This window comes from Asparagus officinalis, chromosome 10 (genome assembly GCF_001876935.1).
Source record: "Asparagus officinalis chromosome 10, Aspof.V1, whole genome shotgun sequence".
Taxonomy (NCBI): domain Eukaryota; kingdom Viridiplantae; phylum Streptophyta; class Magnoliopsida; order Asparagales; family Asparagaceae; genus Asparagus; species Asparagus officinalis.
In genome coordinates, this window is record NC_033803.1 from 12,586,336 (window position 1) to 12,600,840 (window position 14,505).

At 40.1% G+C, this 14,505-nt stretch overlaps 1 protein-coding gene across 1 annotated transcript; it reads right to left on the reverse strand.

Annotated features, from left to right (window-relative positions):
* On the reverse strand, positions 3,371-14,147 carry LOC109826258 (potassium transporter 5-like). The gene is made up of 8 exons (XM_020393265.1): positions 13,931-14,147; positions 7,763-8,011; positions 7,623-7,673; positions 6,412-6,672; positions 6,275-6,327; positions 5,594-5,708; positions 5,177-5,431; positions 3,371-4,247 (listed from the first exon to the last, which is right to left on the reverse strand). The coding sequence occupies exons 1-8, from the start codon at positions 14,133-14,135 to the stop codon at positions 3,379-3,381; spliced, it is 2,058 nt and encodes a 685-aa protein (XP_020248854.1). The 5' UTR covers positions 14,136-14,147; the 3' UTR covers positions 3,371-3,378.

The following is a 14,505-nucleotide window of genomic DNA, read 5'->3' on the forward strand; positions in this document are numbered from 1 at the left end:
AGCACTAGACAAACAACATTAGTAGTAAATTGTTTGTAAATCATCATCAAAACAAGAAGGCCAACAAATACATCAATTTTCGACGCAAACAGATGGTACATAGTTCATAACACACTATTACAACTACGCATTTATCACATATGATGGTACATAGTTCATAACGCACTATTACAACTACACATTTATCCTTAACATTCTTCGAAGGCAAGGGCTGTCGGTCGTCGTTCAACGCCGATGACTCTTGATAATGCTCCGACCACCATGAGTAATGAACTATTTTTGTTATTGTCTTTGCTCATCTTTTCTTTTGTTGCTGGCCATTGTTGAAAATACCACTTCAGTGACGGGTATACGTTTCGCCAAAACAAATACCAAAACTGAATGTATCGAAAGTGCTTTCTCAATGAAATGGGTAAAAATTGGTGAAATGCGCCTTTCAACTAAGTTCTGAGTATAGAAATCCAGCTCCAGAGAATAATTCTTTTATGCAGTTGTTGCAAATCTTGCTTGTTCTCAATCTCAAACTTGTATCTTTTCACATTGCATATAGTGTCATGTATCTTTTCACATTGCATATAGTGTCATACAATCGTTCTCCGCATGCATGCTCGACATGCGACACATTAGACTTTATAGTGTTGCTTTAGGGATCAAAGTGGAAAAATCTAAGACCTTCAAAGATTTTAAGGGGTTTTATATGCAAAACCCCAACTTATGCGCGGTTTTCTAAAATTAAATCTGCAAACCCTAAAGTTTGTTCATTTTATTATTAAATTTAGAAAAAAGAATTTTTTTTCAAAATAAAAATTGTCCGCTAAAAGGTTACAAACAACAAAAAAAAAGAAGAAGTAAAAGTTACCTACAAAATTTCACGATTTTTTGCACAAAAGACCTTCACTTTTTAAAGAAGGGTTGGGGTTAGTCATTGTAGCCTATCAACTGAAATTGGTCAACTCTTAAAAAGCTCACATTTTATCTTAAATTTCGTTATTCCTCGCCTAAAAATTTCAAAGGGTTTTTTATATTAATCCTTTAAATCTTTCATATTCTGAATTAGTCCCTCAAAATATTGAAATGGCTATGAGGTCCCTTTGATCTTTAGTTATTTTAAAACGAATCCCTCAAATAATTGAAATTACCATTGAATCCCCTAATTCTTAAGTTATTTTGAAATTAGTCCCCTTAATGAAGGGGTAAGTATGAGAAATTTGGAGCCTATCAACAACGACAGTGACTTGAGGGACTAATTTTCCTATAATTGCTATTGCCCCACTTGATTTGAGAGACTAATTTAAAAATAACTTAAAACTTGGGGGATATTTTGTCACACCCCGGGACCGAGGGCCCGTTGGCGCGTGCAAGCCGTGAGACCCAGCGAGTGTAACGTGCTATTTGACTCAAACCACTGACAAAATCGACTAGCCAATGTTACACTTAAGTCTTTAGCTTCACTATATAAACCCTTTAAAATTTCTCATTCCCACCGATGTAGGGCTAAGTTTGGTGGGATGTCACATTCACCCCATCTTACAAAGACGACGTCCTCGTCGTGGCATGACAATTAGCATATTCCAGTATCACCGCCAGGCGATGTGGACTCTAGAGGTGGCTCCTACGGGCTCTAGAGGTAGCTCTCACCACATTACACGGTGTAGCACTTAGCCCCGCATAGCACTTAGCTCCATAATTTCGCCTGACAACTGCTCTGATACAATGTTTGTCACCCTCCAGGCCCGCGGCTATTTGACTCAAACCATTGCCAAAATCGACTAGCCGATGTTACACTTGAGTCTTTAGCTTCACTATATAAACCCTTTAAAATTTCTCATTCCCGCCGATGTGGGACTAAGTTTGGTGGTACGTCACATATTTTTAGCAATTTCAATAATTTGAGGGATTAATTAAAAATAACTCAAGATTTAAAGACCTCCTAGCAATTTCAATGATAAGAGGGACTAGTTCGGATATGAAAGATTTAAGGGAGTAATATTGAAAAAACCAAATTTAAGGTCAACTTGATTATTACAACCTTAAGTACTCTTCACAAAATTTCTTTCCACGGTTTAATCTTTGCCAATTTTGGGCTAATGTAGGACTTACAAATTTGTCTTTGCCCTAATCATCCAATTCTGGGAGTTCGACAAGAGTTAGCAGGAGATAATGGAAAACACTAACCCAGAACTCCGTGAGATTTCTTGCTTCTTAAAGGTAATGTGGGAAATTTCTTACCCTTACTTTGCAATTTTCTTTTTTTTTTTTTTGTAATTTGAAACTTTTTAATTAGGAATTCTGTAATTTTTCAAAGAATGTCTCGTGGTCAATTCTTTATGTCTATGTTTTGTTGACATTGAATGCAAATTCCATGATTGTACATGTAGCTCTTTAATATGTTCGATTAAAAGAGTAATCTTTATCGGTGTTTTATGATATTGTGTTGTACTCCCATTTTAGTAAAGCCAAAAAAAAAAGGAAGAAGAAGAAGAAAATGAAAGAACAAATTTGAAATATCTGAATGTTGCTCAAACAGAAGGGTTAAGAGCTTATTGGGATTATTTGAAAGGAAATCTTTATTCACTGGAGGATCTAAAGTTCTATATATTATGCATGTGGCCGTTGGTTAATGATCTTCTTTTGGTATCTACACCTATACAGTGGTTATTCTTTCATCTGTTGTTGTCGGACTAGCTTCAACCATATCAGTTTCCTTGAAGGGATGACATAATGTTTTTAGTAATTGCACATTCTGTTACGGATATAGAGGGAACTTTGATACATTTGTTACATATTTATATTTTTTTGGCATGATGACATCTAGCAAGGTGTTTTTTCCCGCTTATTCTAGTTTGACGTGAACATAATTTATGGTTCCGCTGGTTGTAGGTCAATATAAATGAAAGATATATCTTTGCTTCTTCTTTTTTCAAATTATAAATGTGGATGATTTCTTGATTAATGTACTTGATACTTGAGATGTGATGATGACTTAGAGTTTTTATCTTGTCAAAGTAGTAGTAAACCATGTAAAAAGCTCTGCCTTGCAATAGTACTGTTCAAAGCCTAACAGTTTAAAAATGACTACATTTTTTCATAAAAAATTCATGCAACGATATTCGTCATTAGCCAATAAGTACATTTCTGGTATTCTTCCCATAACAAAAATGACATTGACGCACCATATTCTGGTCAATTTTATCATGGCTTGGTTGTGTGTATGAATAAATATAGAGAGCAAGCTACAAAATTTTGTATAGCAGTGCTATCTACAAAACTCTGACACATCAAACATCATTTATTCATACGCTCCTCAGCAACAACATTCTTGTTGATTAAAAGCAAAAGAAACTGTATAGACAAATTAGGTGATGCCTGCCGTTTAACTTATATCTCATAGGTCATTCCCACCTTGAGTAACCTACTCCTTGGAATCTTCATAGCCTCTCCTCCCTGCCGAAAGTTTCTCCTCATGAAGTTGTAAACATAATCGACAACTATTCTCTTAATAATCGAAGAATTCTTTCCTGCAACCACTTCAGTTTCTCCTAACAGGTACACTATCCCCTTCTCCATCTCTTTCTGAACAAATTGTTGCTCATCTTCGATTACTGACTGTAAAGACTCTGAAGATTCCGTGATGGTATATTCATTGTGGATGAAGTTCTTTAATTGCTCAATAACCAAGCTTTCAAACTCTCTAGCTTCTTCTATGGCGTCTTTATACCCATAGCGTACCACACAACGATAAATTCTGTATTCTCTTGGCTCGACTTGCCTGAAGAGAAATCGTTCGTTTATCTCAACTTTAGTGACATGCAAACGTTTCACCGAAACAAACACCAGAACTGAGTGTATCGAAGGTACTTTCTCAATGAAGTGGGCAAAGATTGGTGGAATGCCTTCAACTAGTTCCGAATACAGAAATCCAACCCCAGAGATCCTTTTTATGTCCTGTCTAAGAGCCAAGTCTTTTATGTAAGTGTTGGATATTTTGTTCTCAACCTCAAATTTGTATCTTTTGACATGTACGTAGTGCCATATGGCCATGATCTGCATGAGGAAAAATGAGAAGACGAGCGGGAGGAAGCCACCTTGAACAAATTTGGATAGGACTGAAGATAGATATGTAAGCTCTGCTCCACCAAAAACGACAAAGAATGGTAATATTTGCCAAATGCTCTTTTTCCATATCATGAGCATTATTAGAGTGACCAAACATGTTGTGATAGTCATATCACAAAGAACCGCAATTCCTGCAAAAGGATATACAAGTATCATATTTTATCCAAGAAGAACTCCTAAAACAAGTAGATTGATTATTCATCTTCATGGATCTTAAGTAAGGTTTATCTCTAATACCATTTTCAATATAAACACACATATAGGATTTGCGAGCTCCGTGGAAAGTATTGGATAAGCCTATTGGGAACTGACAAGACTTCTGGAAACATTATAGATCTGTTATGAATCTGCCTTTATATTCTCGACCAGAACCCTACCTTATATGAACCCTACCTTATATGTTAAATAAATTCATATCCATCAAAATAGTATTAGGTAGGTTGACAATTAATGGTAATGATTCTTTCCAATTCATATTTTCATATATTTCATCAAGTAATATGTGCACTCAGTGCCAAGGTTTTCCTGATCTTCCAATTATTTGCGATGAGTCCATATTTGTTGATATCTATCTATTTCACATTCGAGTTAGTTGTAGTGTTTTTCACTATTGATAGAAGATATGGCAGAAACTTTCATATGAATTCATTTATATACAAATCAGAACAATGTAATTGCGCTTCACGAATGGATAACCATGCCAACATAAAATCCTAGAAGTTGAAAGTTCAGCTTAACTTTGAAATATTCTGTGTAAAATGCTCGAGAGCCTTTCTTAGGGAGCATTTTGTGTATAATTTGATCTTCTGTTAGGTTTCCGGACTTTACACAAATCAGCAGGATGATATCTCTAACATAGTACGGACTCATAATTCATATCACCACATGAACATAGCTACCATATCCAACTTGTGCCTGTGGACATCTTTAGTTTTATCACTGTTTTCAGGGTTTTTTGTGGGATATTTGATATACCTCGAACTATAATTATTGTAGATAAATAAGTAAAAATTGGATAAACTTTCATTATAAATAATGATGATGTTGACAAAGTCCTTACCATAGGCATTGCCTATATGTTCTGTTGTTCTGAAGCTCCCCGTCACTAATATACAAGCGATCATCAGTGCAAAGTTTAATTCTGGAATGTACACTTGTCCTTCATATTTCGTAGAAGTGTGGACAACCTTAACTCTTGGAAAGCAACCTAGAGTTTGAGCCTGTGCTATGATTGAAAATACACAAGCTATCACAGCTTGGCTTGCAATAATGGCAGCAGCAACTGCGACTACAAATGTTGGCCAGAATAATGGACCTACATCAAATTAAGCTATATTATTCATCACACAATCTCCTATACTGTCAATAATAGATATATTTTAAATCACATTAGATATGTATTTAGTATTCATCACACAATCTCCTATACTGTCAATAATAGATATATTTTAAATCACATTAGATATGTATTTAGCACCTGGAAGTGATTTGTAGAAAGTTTCAGCAACATTTTCCGGATATTTGGTTAGATATGCAGCTTGCCCGATGTACGCTAGTGATACTGCAGGGAGCAAAGCCCCAACGAAGCTAATCTGTAATTGAAGATTTGGATGGTTGTGTTTACATTTCCATAAGAGCTTGGCATCAAAATGAACAAGCAATTACGGAATAAAACTTGCTAAAGAACAAAGTTATCCTTCTAGTTTATTTTTATTATGTATGAAATTCGGAGGAGTTCATTGTCACAGGTGCAATCTTTGTGCTATTCACTAATCACCACATTATCTCTCTATCTGTGTTCCATAGAGAATACAAATCCAGTGAAGCATATTCATGCGATCACTAAATTACATGGTAAATACATAGGTAAAGTATCATAGGGTATGATTGCCAAGATCATTCATTAAGGTAAAGAATAGAGACTCTAGATTCTTTTTAGAAATTATTTAGCAAAGATGTAAGCTTGGACGCAGCGAGGAATTCAAAGAAGTGAAACAAACAGTTATAGTCTTCGATATATTTGGTTGGTAGCGTCATAGGAAGAAATAACCATTACCAATCTAGGGAAACATTGTAGAATCTTAATAAGATTTTGAACTCTAAACAGGCCTAAAACATTTGAAGGCAGATTTGAAATGTCTAACGGGTATATAAGTACCTGAATAGCTCTAACATTGAAGTGGCCCAAGTCAGCAAACATTGCTTCAGCACCTGTTTTATGAGTATTTTGGGTCTACATCATTTTTTTACAAACTCTAATAAGGCTTAGTGCAAATATCATGATGAGTTAAATACCTGTAATGCAAAGCACAACACCTCCAAGGGAGATCCATCCTTCTTTTCCATTTCTCTTGAAATAGTCTATAATGTACATTGGATTGAAGGCGCGCAAAACCATCACGTCATGCTTGAATAAATTGTACAGGCCAATACCACCAATAAGGCTGAACCAGAGTAGGATTATAGGAGCAAACGCATAACCCACTTTATCTATGCCGAAGCGTTGAACAGAAAACAGCATGATCAAGATTATGATCGAAATAATTGCGATTTTTCCTGTTTAAGATGAAAGAAGAGAACGATGAGTGATTATCCTTTAGTGAAAACCTACACTTTGATGAGCACCAAGGTCCAAAATATTGCATCCCCATGTATATTTATATCTGTCCGTCAACTTTGAACGTTTCTTGGATACTGAAGTCTGGAGAGCTAGCATAGGGTCTAGGACTTGAGTGTGTTGTTATATTTAAAATGCACTTTGCTACAAGGCTACAAACGAGTTGCAATTTTTTATGGAGAATTTGGAATTTTAAGGTGTTTGTCATGTGCATTAGATATGGAATTCATTTTAGCAAGATACAAAGCTAATTGTAGATATAACTCTTAAGACTCATGTGCATTAGATATGGAATTCATTTTAGCAAGATACAAAGCTAATTGTAGATATAACTCTTAAGACATATACAGTACGCTATCCAAATTTAAAATAGGAATCTAATATTTCCTTGTTTCTTTTTTTCATTTTCATTTGGCTGGCTACATATAACTACACAAATAGTTGATATTAGGAATGGTAAAGAACCTTGAGGATCATGTTGCAATTAGGGTGTGCATTCTTTATTTCCTTAATTTCACATGTTTTTTATTTTTGTTGTTATTCTTCTTTAAATTTTTTATTTTTCAAAATTATACTGGTCTAGGTTCTAAATTCCAGTATTTGTTGTTATTCTTCTTTAAATTTTTTATTTTTCAAAATTATACTGGTCTAGGTTCTAAATTCCAGTAGCCAGAGTTGGCAATTTGGGCCATGTCCCGGGACATTGAACTTGGGTCACGGTTCCGTATACCATCAAATGAGGCAACTATGTTTTTGTGTCTTATTCTAAAAGAGAGAGTTAGCATTTCATTCTTACAGTAGACACTGGAATTATTTTCTGAACATACAAATTTTCAACCTGCTTTAAATACATTTTAGTATTTGCGGAGTCAATAATCAACATTCATACCTTCAGTTAAGGAAGTTGCTTTCTGCTGAATCCCACTTACTGCTGAAAGGACTGCAAAAAATAAAACAAAATTCCAACATCATCAATGATTATAGAAACAATTATTGGGTCCTATGGAATCAGACATCCTAGTTGCTTACCAGAGATGCATGGAGTTAAGACTCCATCACCCATAATCATCGATGTACCTAAGATTGTTAGGAAAATAAGGGCGACTTTGGCTGCTTTACTGCCCTCCAGCTTCCCTTTGATCCATTGAGCCCTCTTCATTTTGGTTGATGGTGTTTGTAACGTATAATTCGAGAGCATTGCATCTTCAACCTGCTGATTTGGCAGCAGGCTTACCTTAGCATACCGTGATATCAAGGAATACAGAGCAAAAGCCCCTCCTACAAGACGGTTAATCGTCAAGCAAGTGTTAGATGTCAGGAAAAAGGGTAAAATTTCATGCACTTTGAGGGGCTTTGAATCAAAAACCTTCCTGAACTTTGTGAATCACAGAACCCTCTGAACTTAACAAACCACACAATCCCTTGAGGATGTCTAACTTATCTACTTGGCTGATTGCATTTTTGGAAAATTTTATATCTTTATATAAAATAAAACTTTTATATTACCATTTTTCGGTAAAGATAGGTAAAAAGAACAGAAGCCATAGGTTTTGGTGGCTCTGATACCATATAGAATGTGAAAACCCTAATTCATTATGAGATCTCTTGGGCTTTATATAGGCCCCTACACAACTTACAAATAAGTCCCTAACTAATACTAATATGTCAACACTCCTCCTCAAGATGGGCGAAAGATATCTATTAAGCCCATCTTGTCACATCCTCTAATCATATCTACTGAGCTAAGCCCCTTAGTCAGACAATCTGCTGCCTGATCCTTAGTTGGAACATGACTTAACTCCAGTAGTCCATTGTCTAACTTCTCTTTGATGAAGAACCTATCGATCTCGATGTGTTTGGTTCTATCATGCTGCACTGGGTTGTTGGCAATACTGATGGCTGACTTGTTGTCACACCACAACTTCATCTTAGCTCCTTGATCCAGCTTCAGCTCCACCAGCATACTCTTCAACCATAGCAACTCAGCAACTCCTAAGGCCATAGCTCTATACTCTGCCTCAGCTGTCGATCTCGCCACCACCGACTGCTTCTTGCTCTTCCACGAGACTAAGTTGCCTCCTACAAAGATGCACAGCTAGCCCAATCAGAGTCACAATAGCTCTCAATGCTCATGTGTTCATTCTTCCTGAAGATTAGCCCTTTTCCGGAGGGCATTCTTCAAATACCTTAGAATCTGGTACACTGCGTCCATATGACCCTTCCTTGGATCATGCATGTAGCGACTCACCATCCTCACTGCAAAAGAGATATCGGGACGTGTGTGACACAGATAGATCAACCTACCCACCAGCCTTTGGTATCTGTCACGATCAACTGGTTCTCCAGCTTCAGCACCCAGCTTAAACTTCTGATCGATCGGTGTAGTTGCAGGTTTGCATCCTAATATTCCTGTTTCTTTGAGAAGATCCAGTGCATACTTTCTCTAGGATAGGACGATCCCCTCCGCTCCTCGAGCTATCTCTATTCCAAGAAAGTATCGAAGCAAGCCAAGATCTTTCACCTCGAATTCCTTACCCAGTCTCACTTTGAGTTGGGCAATCTCCTTCTCATCATCCCCTGTAATAATCATATCATCCACATATACTGCAAGCAAGGTGATGTGACATCCACTTCTTCGAAAGAACACGGTATGGTCGGTGTTGATCTGCTGGTACCCCATACCAATCATAGCCCTCCTGAATCTATCAAACCAAGCACGAGGAGACTGCTTTAGCCCATAGAGAGACTTCTTTAATTTGCAGACCTTTCCCACTGTCTAATCTGTATCGAATCCTGGTGTTATCTCCATGTATACCTCCTCCACTAGATCTCCATGAAGAAATGCGTTTTTAACATCTAGTTGGTGTAGCTTCCATCCACCATTTACTGCCAGAGAGATTAAGGTCCGAACCGTGCTCATCTTTGCCACCGGTGCAAAAGTCTCATCGTAGTCGATGCCATATGTCTGACTATATCCTTTTGCCACCAGACGAGTTTTGTAGCGCTCAACCTGTCCATCTGAATTCTGTTTCATTGTGAAGACCCACTTGCATCCAACTGCTCTCTTCCCTTTTGGTAGTTTTACTAACTCCCAAGTGCAGTTCTTCTCAAGGGCCCTTAGCTCTTCGTGCATAGCAGCTTTCCATTTCTGGTCCTTCTTTGCAACCTGCCAATTGTTAGGTATAGTAACAAAGTCCAGTGATACAATGAATGCTCCATGTGCAGGGTGGATGTTAGAATATGATACAATCTGAGCAAGATCCCAACCATATCTATCGGGAGGATTTTCCGCATTACTGCGAGTAGTCCTCCGTACAGTTATTGGTGTGGGATGAGTAGGAAGAGGAATGGAATCACCTTGAGAGGAATATGGTGGTGGTGTAGGTGTCTTAGGTGTCGGGGCAGGCGTTGGCAAGGGACTTGGCACCAGTGGCACTGTAGGTACTGTTCCCGCAATTTGTTTCCCCTTCCTACTATAGGTAAGTAGTTCCCCCTGAGCCGTTGGTCTAACACCTCTTGTCTCATTCTCCTCTTCTTCTTCATTCTCTTGCTCCTCCTCAACCAGGTCTCCTTCCCAAGGAATCGTTACAGAAATTGATTTATCTGATCTCTCACTATTCTCAGACATTGATTTCTCCATATTTACCAATCTCTCACCATTCTCCTCCTCTCGCCTCATACTTCCAGTATTAGGCGAGTTACCAACGGATGAAGTTACCTTCCGGGTGTAATATGGCTCGAGTTTTCGGAAGTGTACGTCCATGCTCACAAACAACATTTTCCCCACCGGGCTCCAGCAAACATATCCCTTCTGAGTAGCAGAATATCCCACAATGATGCACTTCACAGCTCTAGGAGCAAATTTCCCGACAGATGGCCTGTTATCCTTCACAAAGCACACACAGCCAAACACTTTAAGTGGAAGAATCCCACCATTATCTCCCTTCAATGTCTCACACGGAGACTTCCAATCCAGCACTCTCGAGGGCATTCTGTTGATCAGCGCTTATGCGGTCAACACTGTTTTCCCCCACAATGTTTCTGGGACATTCATAGAGATCATCATGCTTCTAGCAACCTCTAAAAGATGTCTGTTCTTCCTTTCCGCTACCCCATTCTGAGCTGGTGTGTATGGACAGGTCGTCTAGTGATGTATTCCCTGAGCTGACAAATATTCTTCAAACGCTATGTTGGTATACTCTGTCCCATTATCCGACCTCAATATCTTCACCACTGCTCTGTATTGAGTATGAACATTCGTATGAAAGTTTTGGAAGCACCCAAACACTTCACTCTTATTCTTCATTAAGTATAACCAAGTCACACGAGAGAAACAATCAATAAATGTAACAAAATACTTGTATTCATTCATAGAAATAACCAAGTCACACGAGAGAAACAATCAATAAATGTAACAAAATACTTGTATTCATTCATAGAACTTGTGGAACAAGGCCCCCAAACATCTGAATGTACCAAGTCAAATACACGAGAACTTCTATGACCTGAACTAACATAAGAGCTTCTAGTAAGCTTTCCAAACTCACATGCCTCACACACAAGTTTCTGTTTATTTGCTTTCTCAAATAAAGAAGGATACAAACTACTTAAAACACCAAATGATGAGTGTCCCAAACGCTGGTGATGAAGCATTAACTCATTCTCAAACTCATATTAGATCATACTCATGCTTCCTCTACTACTGACACCAATGCTGAATTCAGGCCTTCACGATCCAGATACCACAGTCTACTACGCCATGTGCCAGTCCCAAGTCTCTGTCCTGTCCCCTTCTCCTGAAAAATCACCTTGGGAATATCAAAATAAACAATGCATTTTAGTTGGAGGATGATAGAACTAATGGACAAAAGATTGACTGGAAATGAAGGAGCATGCAAAACATTGGACAAAGTTACAGAACCAGTACAATCGACTGTACCCTTACCAACTACTGGCTAAAATGTACCATCAGCTGTTTGAATACTATCAGGTGATGCTAAGTGAGTATATGATGAGAACTCACTAGCATTACCTGTCACATGTCGAGACGCACCGGAGTCGACTATCCATTCTGATGATCTGTTGGGAGACATAGAAGCAAGAGCATGTATGTCATCAGTACCTTTGGTCGGATGAGCATAGGTAGCAGTATTGCCTCTGGCGAAGAACGAAGTGGATGCCTCCTCAGTCCCACTCCTCAAGTCTCCATCCCCTGCTACTTGCTGCTTCCTCCTGAGTATCGCCAGGAGAGCACGATCCTCCTCAGTAAAGACCACCTCAGCTTCTTCTTCTTCTGCTACCGTCAGATTTGCCCGATTCCCTACTCCTCTTCCACCTCGTCGACCCCCACGGCCACTATCACGACCTCCGAACTGTCCACGTCCACCCGAATCTCCTTCCTTGGGTGGTTTGGTGCAAGCATGCCTTAGATGACCCACCGCACCGCAGTTGTAGCACTGTCGAGTCTCTCCCCTAGATCCAGTATTGCTAGAGGCTGCCAGTGCTGACTTCACCACTGGAAGTCCACCTATCCCCGCCTGCAGCCAAATGCGAGTCTCCTCCTGGATCATAGCAGAGACAGCCTCCTCAAGCGTGGGAATTTTTGGCTGAGCTAGCAGCAATGCAATTCGTTGAGCGAATTCTGATGTCAATCCCTTGAGAAACACCATAGTCCTCTCCTGTAGAAAGGCCTCCCGCTCTTTACATCCCGGGTCCCTGCAGCTAGCCCGGGGGGAAAAATGATCATAGTCCAGCCACAGGCGCTCCAGCTCTGTAGCATATTCCTGTACAGTCCTTTCTCCCTGGACTATGGTGTCGATCTCTTCTTTAATCTGGAACACCCTCAGGTTATTCCCCACCCCATCATATGTTCTGCTCAACTTCTCCCAGACGTCCTTCACCTTCTCAATGCCATCCACCGTGGCGGCGATCGTCGGGACCAACGAGTTGAGAAGCCAGATGTACACCAACATATGAGTGGACTTCCACTCATCTCGTCCTCCCGAGTCCTCATCCAGTTCTGTCTTCTCTCCGGTCAAGTAACCCTCCAGGTTCCTCCCTGTAAGGGTGTATCTCACCCGTCGTGACCAACTCAGGTAGGTACTCGGTCCATCAAGCTTCAGATCGATGGTCGGAAGCTCCAACTTCTTCGATGGTCTTGTCGTGCTTTCATCAGCCGACAACTTCATCAACTTCATCAAAGTTGACACCTCCGCAGGGTTCAACTTTTTGATGATCTCCTCCATCGAACAGGCTTCAGACCCAACACCCGTTCACCTTTGCTTCCGACCCTTGTTATGTGCAGTGAAAATTTCGGCAGCACCTCTGCTGCACAACAAGAGTAGGATCAATTCTCGTTTCTCAGAGGAAACAAGAACCAAAAACAGTTATATATCTCATCGAAGTGAGATATATACTCTTCCTGTCATCAGTTCGAGGACTGAGTCGAGGAAACCCATGCCAAACTCTAGGTCCGACATGGGGCACAAGGGGGGGCTTGAGGTGGCAAGCGGCTAGAGGAGGGGGGGGAGGGGGAGGGGTCGGGTCTGGGGTCAGCTCAGGGAGGTTCGTGGTTGGTCAGGGGCTGTTTTGGGTGTTCAGAAGTCAGGGAGTTGGTCAGGGGCTGTTTTGTGTGCGGTGGGGGTTTTTGCTGTGGTCTCGGACAGGAGGGAGATTAGGGGCTGGCTGAGTCACGGGGAGGGGGGTCAGGGGGTGCTGTTTGATCGGGACAGAGGAGGGGATCGGGGGTTCTGTTGAGGCGTACAGAGGAAGGGGTCGGGGGGGTTCGTGATGATCGGACGGGAGGGGGGGGGTCAGGGGGGTATCTGGTTGATCGGACAGTGGGGGGTTGGATGGGGCTTTCGATGGGTGGAGTGGGGCGGCGGACGAAGGGAGAAGGAGGGGGGCGGGCAGCCGGGTGAGAGGGGGGGGCCGGCGGTTAGGGTTTTGGTGGCTCTGATACATATAGAATGTGAAAAACCCTAATTCATTATGAGATCTCTTGGGCTTTATATAGGCCCTACAAATTACACATAAGTCCCTAAACTAATACTAATATGTCAACAGAATCAAAGGTATGAGAAGGTTTTGGATATGCTGGTAACACCGGACATTTGGGGGGTTTGTTTTTCTTTTTTTTTTTTTTTTTTTTGGGGGTGGGGGGGCGGGGGGGGGCAGAGTTATGAGGTACAAACTCACCATTCCCATTATCATTAGCCCACAGCACGATAAGGGCATATTTGGTCAAAGGTATGAGAAGCAAAGTGTAGAGAATGAGAGAGAGAACACCAAGTACGTCATCTTCATGTTTGATTCCACCAGTGAAAGTGCTTGCATACACATACAATGGTGATGTCCCTATATCTCCGTACACAACCCCGATGCTTTGAAAAGCTAGTTGCATTGTGATCGCCCAACTCGCCTGCAATTTTAACTGAAGGATTAACTTGCCGTCATATTCTGGAACAACAGTGAATTCTTTTTTTAACTTCTTTGGGTTTTTTTTCTCCCTCCCTTCCCGGTATTGACATTTGGTTCCTCAAATCTTTCATATGTTTAATTTGTCTCTCAAATAATAGAAACTACATACTATTAATTAGCTCTCTTGTTCGCATAAAAGTTACTCCAAATTAGCTCCTATGGCGAGTTATGATTTGGACTGGAGGGAACATACCATCAAACTTAATTTTTTTGACGTGTTCTTCCAGTTACACCCCCATCTCTAAACCAAGCCTGTTAAAAAACCCAAATTTGTTTTATTTCTTCAATCCCTC